Source organism: Mustela nivalis, assembly GCF_964662115.1.
Source record: "Mustela nivalis genome assembly, chromosome: 7".
Taxonomy (NCBI): Eukaryota; Metazoa; Chordata; class Mammalia; order Carnivora; family Mustelidae; genus Mustela; species Mustela nivalis.
The window spans coordinates 96,575,858-96,595,949 of record NC_139026.1 but is presented as its reverse complement, the minus strand read 5'-3'; the positions used below and the strand labels follow the sequence as shown (position 1 = coordinate 96,595,949).

Sequence of the window (20,092 nt, the reverse complement as noted above, 5' to 3'; positions counted from 1 at the left end):
TCAGATTCTCTTCTCCACACCTCCTACCTTGCAGAAAGTGGTCACTTTTCTGTTTGTAGAGTTGCAGTTATTTTTTTCTTAGCTCTCTGGTTGAGTTTGCAGGTAGGTGTTCAGAATGACTCGATAGCTATCTAGCAGAATTCCTGGGATGGATGAAACTAAGATCTCCTACTCCTCTGCCAACTTGAACTATCTCCCCCAGAAGATTTTTTATTAGGGATTCAATCTCCCTATTAGTTTTAGTTCTTATAGATTTTCTATTCTTTATGGTTTGGTGCTGCATTTCTAGGAATTTGTCCATTTCATCTAGGTGATCTAATATGTGTGTGTACCTTTGTCCACAGTACTCTCATAATTTTTTTTTATTCCTATAGTTTGGTAATAATGCTCCCACTTTCTGATTTTAGTAATTTGAAGTCTCTTTTTCTTAGTCCATCTAGCTGAAATTTTGTCAATTCTTTTGACCTTTTGGTTTTATAATTTTCTCTATTATTTTTCTATTCTCTATTTCACTGGTCTCTGCTCTAATGTTTATGGTTTCCTTCCTTCTGCTGGTTTTGGGTTTAGTTTTTTCTTCTTTGTCTAGCTCCTTACATTGTAACGTTAGGTTGCTGATTTGAGATTTTTCTTGTTTTTTAATGTAAGTATTTACAGCTATAAATTTTTCCTTTAGCACCACTTTTGCTGTGCCCTATAATTTTTGGTACTTTGTGGTTGTTTTCATTTGTCTTAAGTATTTTCTAACTTCCCTGTGATTTCTTTTTTGATCATTTGTTGTGTATGTTTTTTAATTTCTACAAATTTGTAATTTTTTAATTGTCCTTCTGTTATCAATCTCTACTTTCATCCCTTTGTAGTCAGAGAAGATACTTTATATGATATCTTTTTAAATATATTGATATATTAGTTTGTAGCCTAACATATAATCTATATTAGAAAATATCCCATGTCACTTGAGAAAAATGTGTATACTGTTGTTATTGGTTAGAGTGTCCTGTGTATGTCTGTTAGATCCGGTTGGTTCATTTTGTGGTTCAAGTCCTCTGTTCACTTGGTTATCATCTGTCTTGTTGTTCTATCCATTATGGAGAGTGGGGTAGTGAAGTTTCCAACTATTGTTGTAGAACTGTCTATTTCTCCCTTCGATTCTCTCCCCTTTGCTTCACCTATTTCGGTGGTCTGTTATTATGAGTGTAAATGTTATGTCTTCTTGCTCTATTGAAGCTTTTTTTTAATATACAACATCCCTTTTTCTCTTATAAACTCTTTTGATTTAAAGTCTATCTCGTCCAGTGTCAGTATAGTCTATCCTGCTCTCTTTTGGTTAGTATTTGCAGGGAATATCCTTTTCCATTGTTTCACTTTTAATCTATTTGTGTTTACATCTTAGCTGAGTCTTTTGTAGGCATCTTATAGTTGGGTCATTTTTTTTTAATCCATTCTGCCAATCTTTTCCCAATCTTTTGTTTGGAGAGTTTAATCCATTTACATTTAAAATAATAACTGAGGGGCACCTGGATGGCTCCGTTGATTGAGCACATGACTCTTGATTTCAGCTCAGGTCATGGGATCAGGCCTTGCCTTAGGCTCTGTGCTCAGCATGGAGTCTGCTTGAGAATTCTTGCTCCCTCTCCCTTTGCCCCCTCCCTGTTCATGCTCTCTTTCTCTTTTTAGAATAAAAAAATTAATACGTTAAAATAATAAAATAATTACTGATAGGAGGACATTTACCTCAGGCATCTTGCTACATATTTTTCTATATACCTTACAGCTTTTTTGTCTCCCATGTACAGAGCCGTTCTCTTCTTTTGTGTTTACTTGATTTTTTGTAGTGAATTTAAATTCGTCATGTCCTTTTGTGTATATTCTATAACTATTTTCCTGTGGTTACCATGGAGATTACATTTAATATCAGAAAGTTTTAACACTCTGTTTTGAATTTAGACCAGTGTAACTTTAATAACATACAAAAATTCTGCTCCTTAAAAAAAAATTCTGCTGTCTTCTTTCTTTTCAGTTATTGGTGCCACAGAATTACATATTTATATATGTGTGACCCCAAACATAAACTAATAACTTCTTTAATGTATTAAGTCTCTAAAATCATGTAGAAAATAAAATGTGTAGTTGCAAACCATTATTTCTTCAAATATTGTGTGTCCCTTTCTCTCTCTTCTCCTGGGACTTCCATAATGCATACACTGGCCAACTTGATTGTACCCCTCACATCCCTTAGCCTCTGTTCCATTTTCTTTTATCTTTTTTTTTTCTGTCCTTTAGATTCAAAAATTTTCCTTTTCTTCAAGATTACCGATTCTTTCTTCTTTCTGACCAAATCTGCATTTGAATCCCTCAAGTGGATTTTTGTCATTTGTCATTGTACTTTCCAAGCTTTTTGGTTTTAAGTTTTTTATCTCTTTATTGATATTTCCATTTTGTTTGTACATAAGTTGTTGACTTTCTCCACATTTGCCTTTAGTTCTTTGAGCGTCTTTAAGGCAGTTGTTTTAAATTCTTTGTCTGCTAAACCCACCATCAGGTCTTTTCAGGGAAAATTTCTGTTAGTTTATTTTCTCCTTTGAATGGGCCACACTTTCTTGTGTATGTCTTGTGTATCCTTTGTATGCCTTGTGATTTTTGGGGTTGAAAACAGGACACTTGAATCTAATAATTTGATAGCTCTGAAAATCAATCAGATTCTTCTGCTTCCTCAGGTTAGTTAGTGTTAGTTTTTGTTTCTGCTTTTAATTGTTGCAGGCTGTCTCTGTGCCAAGGATCATCCTGAGGTGTAAACTTGGTCTTCTTGGGTTTTTCTGAGGCTATGCCTTTCCCTGAGCATGCCTGATGACTTTCTAATTCCCCCCTGCATAAGCCATTATTTTTGGGTTTTTTATTTGTTTTTTTAAGATTTTATTTATTTGAGAGAGAGCATGAAAGGGCACAAGCAGGGACAGTGGCAGAGGGAGTGAGAGAAGGAGGCTGCCCACTGAGCAGGGAGCCCAATGCGGGGCTCAATCCCAGTACCTTCAGACTTGATCTGAAGGCAGATGCTTTACCAACTGAGCTACCTAGGTACCCCTGCCATTGTTTTTGAATGGCCTAGTCTTCAAGGTCTAGATACCAAAAGGGGAAAATGAAGGACAACAAAAGGCATCAGCCCTTTGAAGACCCTTCAGCCGTTTGGGAAGCACTTTGCAAAAATGGTGCAACAATGCCACCATCTCTATCTCCAAACCTCTGTGTTCAGAAGCAGCAATCAGAGCAGGTCCCAAATATATGGAAGACAGGGTACCTTTTGCCCACTGTGGCTCCACAATCTGTGTACAAGCTACTCCAGGAACACATATATAACTGTCTGCCACAGGGCAGAGTGGTGGGAGATGGGTAGCTACTACAACGCTAAGAGCTGAAATTGATCAAAATTAACTGCAATTTACCATCCGAGCCTTTCCTTGGAAGTTAGGAGCCTTCAGACTCGAGTTTCAAAATATTTATATAAGATTCTGCCAGTGCAATTTTGTCTAGGTGGTGACACTGATTTCTGTTATTTCCTACTCTACCGTCTTCCCAGAATCCTCAAACCTCGCTTTAATGTTTAATAAGTTATCAATCTTGGGTATCACTTTATAATTAAATCAAATGTTAATTCACAAGAAATAATCCTAACTTCATTGTCTTTAAATTCTTAATTAGCCACATCTACATACAGGTATCACTGTCTTTAAGTCTGGACATAGGTCAAGAAACATTTGCCAGAGATAGGTAGAAAATGCAGCTACCAGTTAAGGGGAATAGACAAGATGACCTGTTTTCTGAATCTAAAACTCAAGACACAGGGCCTGACAAAAGATTTGAGAATAACTATATGAAAAATCTTATAAGTACATAAAAATTAAGTTCAGAAAAAAAAATTAAATTTAGTTACATTATAAACTTAATGCACTGCCTTTACAAAAGAAAAATCTAATCAAAACTTATCCCTGGAAAGTTAAGCCACATAGTCCCCACATACAGTTGAAAGAAGAAGAGGGAAAAGGAAGGCATTGACCATTGAATGAACCATTCCCAACTTTAATTCTTTGCATATTTTGACCATGATAACATCTCAATAAATGCCTTTTAATAAAATCAGTACATTTTCTTTACATTTAATGTAAATACCAAGTGGTCACATATCAACTTCATACAAGGACACACTTCATGGGTTTCATAATCAGATTTTAAAATATTCACATGTAACAAAAACAAATCACAATCTAAAAATAACATAAATAATAAAAAACACAAGTACAACATAAAAAATACAAAAATGTAATTTATTTACCTTACCTACCAAATGGTTAACTATAAAGTTACAATTTTTGCCTTGGAGTTTAAGGCAGTTTCACTTTTACCACAGTTACTTTTTCTGATCATATGCTAGAATCAGTACCTTCTCTCTTTTATCTGTATTTAATTGATCACATACATTTTACATTTATCCACTTAAGAACTATATTTTCTTCAGATCACAGAAGTTCCATTTATAAAATGTCTTCATATATTTGAGTAATACCGATCACGGTTTTGAAAGTCTCTATGAGCATATCTTGCGTAGGTCTTGTTATGTGGGATCCTTCCAAAAGGTTCATGGTCATTGAAACAAGATTCAAAAACTTCATCAACAGCCTTTTGGGCTACCTCTTTGCTGATATTCCTAACAGCCAGGATAGAAAGAATGGCTCTGTCTCGCACACAAGTCTAAGGAGAAAGAAAAGTATATGGCTTTAATTTAAATGACAATTTAAATCATGAAATAATAACATTTTATATAATGTCTGACCACAGTCAGACTTAATTCCCTTTCAAACCCTCTTACCCTGTTGGGCCAGCTGGTACAGCCACTCTGGAGAACACTATTGAGGTTCCTCAAAAAGCTGAGCCTTGGTGGCTCAGTGAGTTAAGCCTCTGCCTTTGGCTCAGGTCATGATCTCAGGGTCCTGGGATCAAGCCCCACATTGGGCTCTCTGCTGGGCAGGGAGCCTACTTCCCCCTCTCTCTCTGCCTGCCTCGATGCCTACTTATGATCTCTCTCTCTCTGCCAAATAAATAAATAAAATCTTTAGAAAAAAAAAAAAAAAGTTGAAAATAGAGCTATCCTACAACCCAGCAATTGCACTAATAGGTATTTACCACATTGATACAAATGTGATCTGAAGGGCCACCTGCACCCCAATGTTTATAGCAACAATGTCTACAATAGCCAAACTATGGAAAGAGCCCAAATGTCCATTAATAGATGAATGGACAAAGAAGATGTGGTATTCATATACAATGGAATACTGCTCAGCCATTAAAAAAAAAAAAAAAGAAATCTTGCCATTTGCAAGGACATGGATGGAACTAAAGGATCTTATGTGTTGGGAGCCTCGTGCCTAGAAGGGGTTAACCCAATAGAGCAACAGTTCTTGGGAACCTCTTCAACCAAGGACTTCCACAGGTAGCGAGCTAGAGTGCCACTGTGTCTCCCTGGTGATTGTTATGAGAACATTGTAAGGTTTGGCTTGTTGCCATTGCACCTGCTGTCTCAAGACCAAGCTAATAAGGCTCCTGTGTTTTGAGAATATTGAATTATGGCCTAAGTGTCCAAACCACGAAGGTCAAGGCTGTCTGGTATCTCTGCATGGCCAGCTACTCTCAGGCCAAAAGAGAAAGTAGATGTACAGAAGGCAATTCTCTTACTGTGTGGTATAAATCAGAACTCTGCAAAATAAACTTTGGCACTTGCTTGACACGTTCGCCTGTGTCCCTCCTGTTCCCCACACTCCCTTTCTTCATTCTCCTCTCCTTCAACCCTGCTCCCTCTTGTCGCGCTGGCCGGACACTTATGCTAAGTAAAATAGGTCAATCAGACAAAGATAATTACTCATATGTGGAATTTAAGAAAAAAACGGGATCATAGGGGAAGGGAGGGAAAAATAAAAGACAAAATCAGAGAGGGAAACAAATCATAAGAGACTTCTTTTTTGTTGTTTTTTTAACGATTGATTGATTGATTTCAGAAAGGGAGAAAGAACACAAGCAGGGAGGAGGGGCAGAGGAAAAAGGAACAGCGGACCCCCTGCTGAGCAGGGAGCCCAAGGCGGGACTCAGTCTCATGACCCTGGGATCATGACCTCAGCGGAAGGGAGAGGCTTAACCAACTGAGCCTCTCAGGCGCCCCACCATAAGAGACTCGTAATCACAGGAAACAAACTGAGGGTTGCTGGAGGGGATGTCAGTGGGGGGATGTGGTTACTGGGTGAAGGACATTAAGGAGGGCACATGATGTAATGAGCACTGGGTATTATATAAGACTGATGAATCACTGACCTCTCCCTCTGAAACTAATAATACATTATGTGTTAATTACTTGAATTTAAGTTTTAAAAATTCATGGAAAAAGAAGAATTAATCCCCTTTCATATTATTTTATTCATTTCTATCATTCTAAAGTAGAAACATAACTCTTAAATTATGGAATATGTTTAGCTTGATCTAAAATTATTTAGGTATAAATAAGACCTCCTCTATTTTTTCATCTTTTCCAATAATACAACCAGATGTCATTCTCTGCAGTCCAACAAACAGTAACTCCCAATTTGCAAAAATCAAAAAAACTAACAAACAAACAAAAAAAATCTATAAATAAGGTTCTGGCTGGATTTTTGGTAAAATTTCAATAGATTTAAGATATACTTTACTTCTATGTCTTTCTCTTTCTCTACTTTCCAGTTGACTAATACTAGATAATCTTTCCTTCAAGAGGGGCATCTCCCATGGAGGCAATAGGAAGCTACACACATATATATATACACAAAATTTGAAGGTGTCTCAATTTTTCAGGAGAAAAAAATCAAACAACTTTTTTTTTCCTGAGCGTTCTTTGCATGAGTTTTAAATTCTCTACTTAAGACAACAAATTATCTAATACATAGTAATAGGCTAGATTCTCTCAGTATTCTAAATATGTTACAAAACAGACAGTCCTGGGGCGCCTGGGTGGCTCAGTCGCTTAAGTGTCTGCTTTGGCTCAGGTCATGATCCCAAGGTCCTGGGATCGAGCCCCTCGTTGGACTCCCTGTTCAGCGGAGAGTCTGCTTCTCCCTCTCCCTCTGCCTGCCGCTCTGCCTACTTGTGCTTTCTATCTCTCCGTCAAATAAATAAATAAAATCTTAAAAGAAAAAAGAAACAGAAGGTCCTGCCATTCCAATTCTTGGAGCACTTTAAATCCATTTATTTCTCCACAAGCACAAACTAAAGTTCAAAAGAATGGCACACTTCATGAAAAATAACCAGGGACGCCTGGGTGGCTCAGTCGGTTAAGCATCTGCCTTCAGCTCAGGTCATGATCCCAGGGTCCTGGAATGGAGTCCCATATTGGACTCCCTATTTGTTGGGGGCTTGCTTTTCCCTCTCCCTCTGCCTGCCACTTCCCCTGCTTTTACTCACTCTCTTTTTTTCTCTTTCTTTCTCTCTCTCAAATAAATAAAATCTTTAAAAAAAAAAAAAATACTGGTCCTTACAGCTGTGCAATCTGTCAATCATTCATCTTCTGTGTTTATTCCCTGTTTTACTTCACCCTGGTCAGTATGCCTGAGCTGGAGATGCTCACTAGCATCAGAATATAAACCAGTGCTTCTCGACCTAAGTTACACTAAACACTGATTTAAAAATAAACCCCAGGCATAAAGGAAGAAGAAAGAAAGGATGAACCATATGGAGCTATGACAGCAACTGCCAGAAGAAGACATTTCTCCCTTCCAGGGGAAAAAAAGATAGCAAAAATTTGTCTCCTAGAGTTAAAGGTTTGGGAGGCACATGTATAGACCACAGTTCAGGTTTATCTTTCCAAATTAATGCATTCCTGTTAAAACTGGCTGATACTACCATATTTTGCCATCGGTTACTGTCATCAATGTCAGTGTCTCTTGGGTACATGCTGTACAAACACAGGGACTCCACTCTCTAAGATTGCTCTCCCTCAACCAGGCTCCCACTACCTCCCTGAACTTTCCCTCCTGTTGCTAGTTTATTCATTTTCAGCGACCACTACCCAAGGGAAAAAGAGGAGAGAGAGCATTGTCAGGGCTGTGCTGATTCAAAGCTTTGCTATCATGGCCCACAGCCTGTAAAGATGCCCTACTACTCAGCCCTAACCTGTGTTGTGGGGCAGCCTCTGTTCCGAAAGGTATGACTGTTTTATCTCCAGAATACAAGTCCCAGACTGTGGAGAGCACAGTCCAATAGACTGTGATTTTGCATCCATTCTTCATCTACCTGCTTCCAAAAGGATCCCAAGAACAAGACTGTATGGTTCTTTTCACTATTAAAATCTCTCACTGAGTCACACAGCTTCCCATCATTAAAAAGTAGAATTCGGGTGCCTGGGTGGCTCAGTTGGTTAAGCAACTGCCTCTGGCTCAGGTTTTGATCCCAGAGTCCTGGAATCGAGTAGTGCATTGGGTTCCCAGCTCCACGGAGAGTCTGTTTCTCCCTCTGACCTTCTCCCCTCTCATGCTCTCTCTCACTGTCTCTCTCTCTCTAAAATAAATAAATAAAATAAAATAAAATAAAATAAAATAAAATAAAAAGTGGAACTCAATTCCATCCATTTGGCTTCCACGGGACACATTCTGTATTCTCCCCACAGAAGTAGTTCTTTCACATTTCAAATGCAAAATGTACTTCTCATTTCTTTGTGCGTTATTTCCACTCCTAGCACTCTGGAGGGTTAAGTGATTCATATGTTAGTTTTACCTGATGGTGTTGTTTCAATCCAAAATGCAACCTGAATATTTCATTTATAAGTGAGCAGTCTCCACTAAGGTTAGCAGCTCGAACCTAACAAAGAGACAGAAAGGCAAACAGAAAGAAAGTAAGTTCTCCTGCTCTATAAAAAGTTTTATAAAAGAATTTAAAATTAGCATGTCTTTCTGAGACTAGAGTATCCATTGGACCTTTTTCAAGAATGTCTTGAACTCTGACATAAGACTATTTTAAGTTATTCTTACATTAAGAAAAAGAGCAGATATCCATGAGCTGGGCTAGACAATGCAAAATAAACTGGGGGTTGGGGGAAGGCCAATCATTTATCAAAGGAAATTTTCAAAACTTCACACCATAACCTTATTGAAAGAACTAATTTCTTCGGAAACCAGAAGCCAGAAAGTTGGACCTCAGAGTTAAAGTCCATGCTCTCCACAAAAAACAACATTTCTAGAAATTACCAAAAGGACTGCAAAATTGCATTCTTTCAAAGATCTACAAACTGAATTTCAATGTAAGCTTAAACTTAAATGCATCAGCATCTAAGATACTTTGAGAATAGGAACCTCCTGCCCTTGGCCCAAAACAATGAAACTCTCTTGGAACCTCCCTTAAACCTGTATAAACTCATGCCTTCCTCCAGGGCCTCAACTGTCCTTTGAAAACTTAAGTTGTTGAAACTGAAGCAAAAACATTCCAAGCACAAGAACACACTGGAGCTAGCTGACAGGCCTTCATTCCCCTAGCACCCAAGGGAGAGACCTTATTTAAAAACTCGGGTTTCACCTCTACTCTCCAAAGAGTAGGAGGTGTAATTAGGTGCAGTGGGGCTGCTTACTAATTTCAAAGGAAAAATAAAATAATCTAAGTTACAAAGTGTACACTTACATTTATATATATATATATATATATATATATATATATATATATATATATTTTTTTTTTTTTTTTACTTCTCAGCACATTGCACTCTTCAATTACTGAAATGCAAGTATTAAATACATATGTCTCTCTAAGAGCATAAATATATTGCACTTCTGAGAGCAACCCAAAGTGTTTAGCAGTAAAAAAACTTTTTAATGTCGTATTTTTGAGACTAAATGTTTTACTCGAGTGCAAGGAAGGCACTCCGCCTATGGAAGGCAGCACAATAGGCCAGTTAAGAACCCTGGTTGTAATCCTGTCTCTGCCATGTACTAACCACGAATCTCAATCAATGCCTCCCTTTCGACACGTGTGACATGCTGATCATAGCATCTACCTGGATGGACTGTTCAGTAGACTCAGGGAGAATGCACAAAAGGAACAGTGTTTGGCACACAGTCTTCAGCCAGAGTTAACTAGCATTAGTTTTTATATTATAGAGTTGATTCCACAGGGGAAAATGGTTATTTGGTTAAGTGGTTAAAAATTATTATTATATACCACATATAATAATATATGTCATATATTATTATATATGTAATATATATATATATGTAAGCCCATATATATATGTGGGCTCCGGGAGTGCAGGAGGAACAATAGAAATGACCGTCGGCTCCGGAGGCTCCGTGCAGGAAGAGCAATGGAAATGACCGCCACGGTGTCGCCACCAGACCCCCGCGGGGTCTCACCGCTGTCTTCTAGCCTACCCCTGCCTCCTTAACCCTTGACCCTCCCGCCAAAAGGATATATGCCCAGATCACGTCTCCATAGGTAACCCTATACCTATGCAGGAGACAGATAAAAGACCCCCACCAACTCCCTCCCAGCGCAACTTCCACCACTGCTTTCCAGAGTCGTGGAACCTCCCCCGGGAGTGCCCACCTCCTCCCGGTGCAACTTTCTTGGCTCCCTGTCTCCTGAGCCCTGAAACTTCACCGAAGAGTGCCTTTAATAAACCTTGCCTTGATCATATGGTTTCACTTATTTGTGGAGCAAAACAAATAGCATGGAAGACATGGGGAGATAGAGAGGAGAAGGGAGTTGGGGGAAATTGGAAGGGAAGGTGAACCATGAGTGACCATGGACTCTGAAAAACAATCTGAGGGTTTTGAAGGGGGTGGGGGTCGGGGTACCAGGTGGTGGGTATTATAGAGGGCATGGACTGCATGGAGCACTGGGTGTGGTGAAAAGATAATGAATACTGTTATGCTGAAAATAAAAAAGAAATTTTAAAAGAAGAAATTTTAAAAATAAATAAAAAATTTTAAAAGAAAGAAAAAAAATAAAAATAAAATTAATTAATTAAAAAAAAATAAACCTTGCCTTGCACCCACTTCACCTGGCGTCATGTTTATCTCGCCTATAAAAATTTACATATATTATATACTAATGTATATGAAATATATGTATTATATACTAAAAATGGTTATTATATAGAGTCATTACTATCACTAGGACTTAAAAGTTATCATTAAGATAATTCAAAGAAGGGGCGCCTGGGTGGCTCAGTGGGTTAAAGCCTCTGCCTTTGGCTTGGGTCATGATCCCAGGGTCCTGGGATGGAGCCCCGCATCGGGCTCTCTGCTCGGCAGGGAGCCTGCTTCCTCCTCTCTCTCTGCCTGCCTCTCTGCCTCCTTGTGATCTCTGTCTGTCAAATAAATAAAATCTTAAAAAAAAAGAAAAAAAAGATAATTCAAAGAAGATACTTAAAATATATCTTGTTGTGTCTCAAAGCTGTGTTCGGGAATTAAAACTGGACATCTAAGAGTGACATGGAACCATGACGGGAGAAAAAGGAGTATGTTTAAGTAAATTATACTTCAACTAGTTTGTTTATTTGTTTTAAGATTTATTTATTTGAGGGGGGAGTGAGGAGCAGAAGAAGACAGAGTCTTAAACATTATACTTCAATTAAATGTTCAAACCCAGATGTTTCAGGGGGAGAAAGTATCTTTTTATAATAAAACTCACTTCAGAGCAGGCCAAATGTCTGACGTCAGTGAACCAGTTGACATGAGCGCGACAGTGATCAAAGGCATGAATGAGCTCATGGGTGACCACTCTGTTCATATGGGCCTGATTACGGATGTTGTTCTGGCACAAAACAATCTAGGAGGGACCAAAATAAGAGAAGTTCCATTATGTCTAACACCTACTCACCTTCTGTAACTCCCATCTTCTCTCTGGTATGAGATGGCTCGGCAGCTTAGAGAGCCTCCACCCAGTATCCTCCCTCAACCCCACACCTACCCATCCATCAAGATCTGGTCCTAACGTACATGCTCCACTTAGCGCTCCCAGTAACCAACTTCTCCCTGTTCTCTCTGAACTACAGTAGCACTTAAATGCCATCCTTGGTGGGCTACTGGACTCCACAGCATCATACTAGGAGTGGGCTTTGGAATGAAGCAAATTCAAACACCAGCCCCACTCCTTACTAACTTGGTGACCTTGGGCAAGTTTTTTAACCTCTATGCACCTCAGTTTCCTCAACTATAAAAAAGGAGATAATTAGAGCACCTACCTCATAGAATTGTGAGAATTAAATGAGAATACATGTAAACTGCTTCTTACGAAGTTTCTGAATGAGCAATGAATCAACAATGAATGACCACCACTGTCTCATTCTACTAGAATTGCCAGGGAAAATCCTCAGAAAGACCTTCAGAAAGAAGTGCAAAAAGCCAACAGCACACAGAGCAGGACCCTATAAGAGTAATAAAGACATGAGAGGGATCCTAATAACGACAGTTACCATTTATTATGTACTTCCTATGAGCCAGACACAAGGATACGTGCCCACTATTTTATATACATTCATCCAACACTCATCTTTCAACTAATATTTCTTGAGACCTACTAGATTTATAATCTACTTAGAATTTATAATCTATAATTATAATTTCTAATGTATAATCTATAAATGGTGCTAGAAATTAATCAACTATTTACCAAAATCTTTAAATATATGACATGACAGCTGTCATGAAGAAGAATCCAGGATGTCATGAGGACATACAATAAGAATGCCTGACCTGGTCTAGAGGATTGGGAAAGGGATCTCTGCAGAAGGAATTTTTAAACTGGGATCTCATGGATGAACAGGAGTTAAATTTGAGAGGTGGGGAGGGGAGCATTCCAGACAGAGCAACCTGTGCAAAGGCAAGGAGCGCTGAAGTTCTAGAAGGTCTGAGAAGCTGAAAAGCAGGCCTATACTGCTGTAGCACAGAGCTATAGGGGATAGGCACAGGATAAGCCTGGTGAGGTTGGCTAGAGCCAAATCACTCTTTATCCTGAGAACAGTGGAAGTCACAGAAAGGGAGGAGTGAAACAGGGTGGTGCTTTTGTTTATCCTTTTGACTACAGTGGGGAAAATAAGCAGAAGATGATCAAAACTGGATGCAGAGAGACTTTCTGAAGGTTAAAGAGGTATTCTAGGCAACAGGTAATGGTATTTGAGCAGGGATAGTGAGATGCCTCCCCAAAAAATACTTAGGAGATAAATAGGACAAAAAGTTGGTGATGGATGTAAAATATGGAAAAGGAATTAGAGATACAAAGATGATCTCTATATTTCTGGCTTGGGTAAGAGGTTGGAAGGTGGTAAAATTCACTGAGATATGCAAAATTACAACACTGAGATATGCAAAATTACAACACAAAGTTGGATGGGGACAGAGGATGGTAAAAACCATCAATTTGGACTTGGGCAAATCTGTGAGGTCTCAGGTGCTTTTAAGACATCCAAGTGTAGGAGTGAAGTGCCATTTAGATGTTAAGTTCAAAAGAGAGCTCTGATCTAGGGAAATAAATGAGATCCCCTTGGCAAACTGTAGAGGAAGAAAAGAAGGGAGTCTAACATCAAGGATTAAGAGACTTCAACATTTAGCAGCTGATAGAGGAAGGTGAGCTAGCAAAAGAGCAACCAGAAGAGTGTCACATACCAGGAACCAGGGGAAGAGAGTGTCTGGCATTACCCACGAAAGCGTCTGGCATTACCCGCTAAAGCCAAGGGTACGCATGCTATATGACCCAGCAATTCTGCTTCTAGACAAATACCTAGGAGTCACTTCTGCACATGTGCCCCAGGAGAAAAGGTAAGAAATATTCACAGCAGCATTGTTCATAATAACAAATTCAGAAACAATATTAAGTATGGCTAACTGCTGTATACAGATACAGTGGAGGACTATGTAACAGTCCAACTAAGGAAAAGAGAGCTGTGTACAACATGAAAGAATCTCAACAAAATAATGGTTACAGAAGACTCTGTGTTGTATGATTTCATACAAAGTATTCCATGCATAAAACTTAAAAGCCAGGCAACTAAATAACATATTGTTTGACTGTACATGTCTATGATAAAACCATTGAGAAAAGCAGGAAATGACTATCACAAGAGTCAGAATAAGAAAGGGAGAGGAAATGTGATCCAAGAGTGGGGCACATTCTTCTGAAGTCCTGGCAATGTCCTATTTCTCAAGTCTGGGTGGCAGATACAAAGGTACTCATTTTATTACTACGACCAAAAGCATGCACACAGGTTTCTTACTCTTCTGTATGAATGAGACAGTTCATGATACAAATTAGAATTTAAAAAAAAATAAAAGGAGAAAGTACCCAATTATGCTCAACACTGCTGAGAAGCTAAAAGTTCGAAATGTCCACTCTATTTAGCCCCAAGGGAGAAATGAATTCACCAAGACCCATTTTGAGAGCTGCAAGTATTGTTATTATCATTTTACACATGAGGAAACTGAGAATAAGGCAAATAACTTGCCCAAGCCCCACAGCTAATAAGCAGGGGAAGTAGATTTGAACTCAACTCTACCAGACTCCAAAACCCAGACCTTTCACACTTATGTTATGTTTCTTTTTCTCATGATTACTACAAAATACCTATAAATAACCAAAATACATATAAAATTCCCCAGGGGGAAACAACTAAGTGTTATCAAACAGGGTTGTATCTTCAAGATGGAAGGTGTTACTTATAAAAACTTGATCTACCCTCATCACATGCCCTAATTCTTCTACCATCTCCAAGATGCTGTCAAAACCCTCTGATTACTTAAAACTTTTATTGAATGCTCTCTATGCCTACTATGATAAGCACCTTACACAAGGTATCTCATTTAATTCTCATAACTATACTATAAGATAGATACAATCACTACCCATATTTTCCAGATGAGAAAACTTACTCCCCTAGTCGCAAATGTTCTAAGATGTATCAGCTCAGCATTCAAAGCCTCCCACCATATGGCTTTCCTTTTCTGCCAATCCTATTTCCCCGTATTCTCCACACATTCCTGTCCCCCAGCTATGTTAGACAACATGCCACTCTCCAAATACACCTTGTCCTTTCCCAACACACCACCTTTGCTCATGCTACCCCTTCTTTGGGTAAGAGTCTTCATCTTCTTTGCCACAGAAGCAGCTGTATACACACTAGCTGAATCTGTAGGTGTCTTGCAATCACCTTACCATCCCATGGTGGTAATAACACCCCCCTAAAATAGTTTAACCTGCCTAACTTTATCATTGTCTTATCTCCCCTATGAGAGCATAAGCTCCTGAAGAGTAAGAACCATAACTATTCACTTTTTCAATCTTACATAAAGCCTACAGAATGGCCAGCATGCCAAGGTCCTTAGCAAATATCAGGAAAGAGAACAACTTGGCAATAATGCCTACCTGAGATGTTGACGCATCAAAGCCTCCGCTGACATTGCCATTACAATCTTCACAAGAAAAGTGTCTTTCTCTGTTAACAGCACTAAAAGGCAAGAAAGCATTAAAGATAAAATGTCCAAAAGCAGTGTGCACTCAGTGCAGGGTAAAGAGCCCTGGGCAAGGAGTCAGGAGCCCCTTGTCATAAATCTCCTCTACCACTAACACACAGGAAACCCTGGGAAGCCTTCAGGACTAAACTGTCTCACCTATGATATAAGGAAATCATCCCTGCAAAATCTACCCTAGTTCAAATTCCATGACATGGTTCCATAAAGCATTTGGTCCACTGATTAAGACCATATTGGGAATACCCTGGAGTTGCTCCCCTCGGGCCAGAAAGTCACCTCCCTAATCTCCTCCAAGTTAAACAACCCCTGGAAGGCTCCTGCATAACAAGCTGAGATTTCTTCTCCACGAAGGACAATGCTGGGGCTGGAAGAGAGGAAAAGCCAGGTTTGGCAATTACTTACACGACTTTATGTGTGGTCTTTACTAAACAACGGAGATGAATGGTAAAGCCAGAGATGTACAGTTAGGACAGAAGGTATATGCAGAGATCAAGACCTACCTGGAAAGAATACAGCCCATCCCCACCACCTACCACATGGAAAAGGTTTTGTGGCCTGAAGTAAAAACCTATAAGTAGTTCTAGTATGGGGTTTTTATGTTTTTAGCAGCCTGAATAGAGACCAGCACTTTAAAAAGATTTACTTACCAACCTGAGTGCTTCATGGCATCAAGAAGAAGTTTGACATATGGATCTAAAAAGATATTGATTCAATTAAGCATGCTAATTGGAAAAAATAGCACCAATTATCCAAAAAGCAGTCAATTATCAAAAAATAACTCACAAATCTTAATGAAGTAATACTATCTTAAAAGTGGTAAAAATGGATATGAAAATACAAGCTTAAATTAACATAAAAACAAATCTTCAATGAGCTAAAACACTGATACAAATAGCAAGATGGGTACTACTGAACATCTTCAATAATACCAAAAATGATTTGAAAGCTCTTTTTTAGTTACATGATCAAAAACAGCATACTACATACAGCACATACCAAAAGAATGAGGGAGTTTGGGGACCACATCCATAGAAAGGAACAGTAGCACAGTATCCAGATTAGAAGGTAGTTACAGAGCCCCACTGGCATCTTTCCTGGTCAGACCACAGGCTAACAATCCCATTCTGAGTACCACACTCTAATCAGGACCTGCCAACTGAAGCTCTCCACGAGAGAAGGCAGCCAGAACAGTACAGGACTTTGTTCAGTAAGAAGCAAGAAAGTAGTTTTGGATTTGGAAAGAATACAAAACTGAACTAGGACCACAGTGGCTTCAGGTTTTGAATGAGTGCCACGTGGAAATAGATCCCATCAATAGTTCTCCAGAGGGCAGAACAAGGACCAAAGAGCAGAAGTTACAGTATGAGAAAGGATTTTTCCAACAATTAAAGCTGTTAATAAAAATACAAGTGGCCTCAACGAGCCTCAAAGAATTGGTAACCTGTTCCAGCAGAGGTCTATAAGCTCTCTGGTCAGTGATGGCTCAGAGGTTTTCCTATATGGGGTGGAAAGGCCTAGATGACTCCCGAGGGCCCTTCTACGCAGCCATAAGCCTGTAATAATTGCAGGAAAGTACAACAAACCCAAATGCCTCTAATATTAACTTCTCATATAGGGGTCTCGACTGAGTGTACAAATGGGCAGAGTATTATATGAAGTAAGCGAAAAAATTAAAAAAGAAAAGAAATCAAGGTTGGCTTTTTTTTAAGGGTTGAAAGCAAAAACAAGTGAGTAAAAAAAGTAATGAGAGATGAAAAAGGCATAGGTTACTACTTTAGTAACCTGCCCCCCTCTTAAGAGTACTACTAGTACTACTAGTACTACTAGTACTACTAGTATTACTACTAGTAATACAATTACTAGTAATAAGAATTGTGTGTGTGTGTGTGTGTGTGTCAAGTGTCAGGAACCGTATCAAGTGCATTATTATTCAAGCAACTAAGAGAGCCTTACAAAGTTAAAGTGGATTCCAAAATCTATAGTCCTCTTACTAAAAAATAATCATAACAATAATAATTGTAGGGAGGGTGGGAGGAGTCTGATACTTAAAACAAGACCTGCAGTATTTAAAATGGATTTACGGGGCGCCTGGGTGGCTCAGTGGGCTAAAGCCTCTGCCTTCGGCTTGGGTCATGATCTCAGGGTCCTGGGATCGAACCCCAAGTCGGGCTCTCTGCTCAGCAGAGAGCCTGCTTCCCACTCTCTCTCTGCCTGCCTCTCTGTGTACTTGTAATCTCTCTCTCTGTCAAATAAATAAATAAAATCTTTAAAATGGATTTACTTTGGGGCACCTGGATGGCTCAGTGGGTTAAAGCCTCTGCCTTCTGCTCAGGTCATGATCCCAGGGTCCTGGGATCGAGCCCCACATCGGGCTCTCTGCTCTGCAGCAAGCCTGCTTCTCTTCCTCTCTCTCTGCCTGCCTCTCTGCCTACTTGTGATCTGTCTGTCAAATAAATAAATAAAATCTTAAATAAAGTAAAATGGATTTACTTTAAAGAAAAAGGGAACAAAGATCTCCCTGAGGCTCAGTCCTAGGAACAGCATAGTTAAGTTACAGGTTGACGCTTTAATACCACTAACACTTCTCTCAACATCGCTTCAGGGGAGCGTTGAGGCCTGTAAATTCCTCCTGGGGCTCATGGTCAGCCCACCACCACCTTCAGATTCTACCTCCATATCTCCTCCTCTGTTTGTCTCTTCCACTGTAAGCAGTTATCCATTACTCAGCTCCTGAGTATGCTCACACTTACCATTCATAAAACCTATTCCTCACAATCCTAAGAGAGGTTTTTTATCCCTACCCATTTTTTTGTGTGTGTGCAGATAAGGATAGAGGGGATCGGAGAGTTAAGTCAGTCTTCTACACCTGATAAGGAGCGGGACCAGGATTTGAACCCACGTCTAACTCTGCAGTCCATGTTCTTTCCACTATGTTCCACTTCATAAAAGGTACAGTCCTATGTTCCACTTCATAAAAGGTACGGTCCTGGTCCCTACCCATCTTTGTATTTCCCCACACCAGAACCTAGGAGGCATTCAATATACATTTCCAAGTGAATACAACCTCATGATTCCATTACCACTCTTCTTCCCACCTCCCTGAGTCCCAAATAAAAAGACTGGAGAATCTTCAGGTGGTTGACTTTTGAACTATAATGGGCAGCTATGAGATAGTAACCTTGCTTTAGAACCAACAGGTTTAAGATTTTTTGTTTTCTAAATATACCTGAAGTAAACTTAGAAAATCCATATATCCATGTAAAGGAGTTAAGAAATCTCTAGTGCAATGTCCCTGGGACTAGAGAAATTGGTCAGCAGGTAGGTGTGTCCCCTATTTAACCCACAGCAGTAGTTCTTGACCCTTTGCGGGTCGGGCCTTTTTGAGAATATGATTAAGTTCCCCAGAAAAATGCATTCAGATGTATACACACAGGATTTCATAGCCTATTTCAGAGGTTTCCACACTCAGAAGCCCATCTATGTATGAAGGTTAAGAACCCCTCGCAATGAAAAACGGTTTGCAAAACTGCTTTTGTGCCCTCAGCAGTCATGCCTTAATTAACGTGACTCTTACAACTCTGCTTCACCAGGACTATGAAGTCCTCACACCACTGCATAATTTATATAAGAAATCGAAGGACCTGGGGCGCCTGAGTGGCTCAGCGGGTTAAGCCTCTGCCTTCGGCTCAGATCATGATCTCAGGATCCTGGGATCAAGCCCCGCATCCAGCTCTCTGCTCAGTTGGGAGCCTGCTTCCTCCTGCCTGCCTCTCTGCCTACTTGTGATCTCTCTCTCTGTCAAATAAATAAATAAAAATTTAAAAAATTTCAAAAAAAGAAATCAGAGGACCTGTCAGATCAGTGCCTGTGACTGAAAAAGGCAAACTCCCATCCAACTCCTTCCTCATTCCACAAGCAAGAGTAGAGCTGAACACGGCCTCAACACCTCCTCTAATAAGGGAAACTGAGGCCCAACCTGCTGCCCCCTGCCCCACGCCACCACTCCCGCTCCAAAACGCTGAATCTACCTAGACCCTACGCAGAGGTGCCTGAACTCTGCTCATGGGGCTGAACCCAGAGACCCTTCCCTGCGGGTCTCGGACACCATCCGGGCCCACCCCCAGCCGACCCCCGGCACCCGGGCCACGGCTCCTACTTGTCTCCAGAGTCTTCAGGAGCATAAGCTGGCACTTCTGGTTGTTGGTGAAGAAGCTGGAAAGGAACCCTTGCCCGGGCTTCCCCTCAGCCAGCCGCTCGGGTAGGACCTGGCACGCGACGTGTTGCTGCTGCAGCTGTTCCTCCGCCGGGGGACCCGGCGGGCGCTCGTCCGCAGCTCCTGCCATGCCGCCCGCGGACCTCGCCGCTGCCTCACCTCCCGCCTCGGGCAGCTGGGGATGAGATCCGGGAAAGGCAACAACCCTCCAGCCAACCTGGCCGCGCCGAACCTCCTTCCGCCCAGCCCACCGGGCCCCAGGTAGGGCGACGGCGGCAGAGCTCGTAGGAGGACGTTGAGGCGGCTGGGCCTCCGAGCCCCGCAATGGACGCGGGGCGGGGCGAGAGGAGCGGGGCGGGGC

General features: G+C 40.3%; 1 protein-coding gene across 2 annotated transcripts; it reads right to left on the bottom strand.

The window, feature by feature from the left end:
- Window positions 1-4,297: 4,297 nt before the first annotated feature.
- ATP23 (ATP23 metallopeptidase and ATP synthase assembly factor homolog) lies at window positions 4,298-20,092 on the bottom strand. 2 transcript variants are annotated; one of them, XM_082742006.1, is made up of 6 exons: window positions 19,675-20,087; window positions 16,166-16,211; window positions 15,412-15,493; window positions 11,686-11,823; window positions 8,779-8,862; window positions 4,298-4,740 (listed from the first exon to the last, which is right to left on the bottom strand). In XM_082742006.1, the coding sequence occupies exons 1-6, from the start codon at window positions 19,859-19,861 to the stop codon at window positions 4,537-4,539; spliced, it is 741 nt and encodes a 246-aa protein (XP_082598132.1). In that variant the 5' UTR covers window positions 19,862-20,087; the 3' UTR covers window positions 4,298-4,536. The 2 variants fall into 2 exon arrangements, with proteins under 2 accessions (XP_082598132.1, XP_082598131.1); XM_082742005.1 differs by lacking the exon at window positions 8,779-8,862 and having other exon boundaries at window positions 19,675-20,092.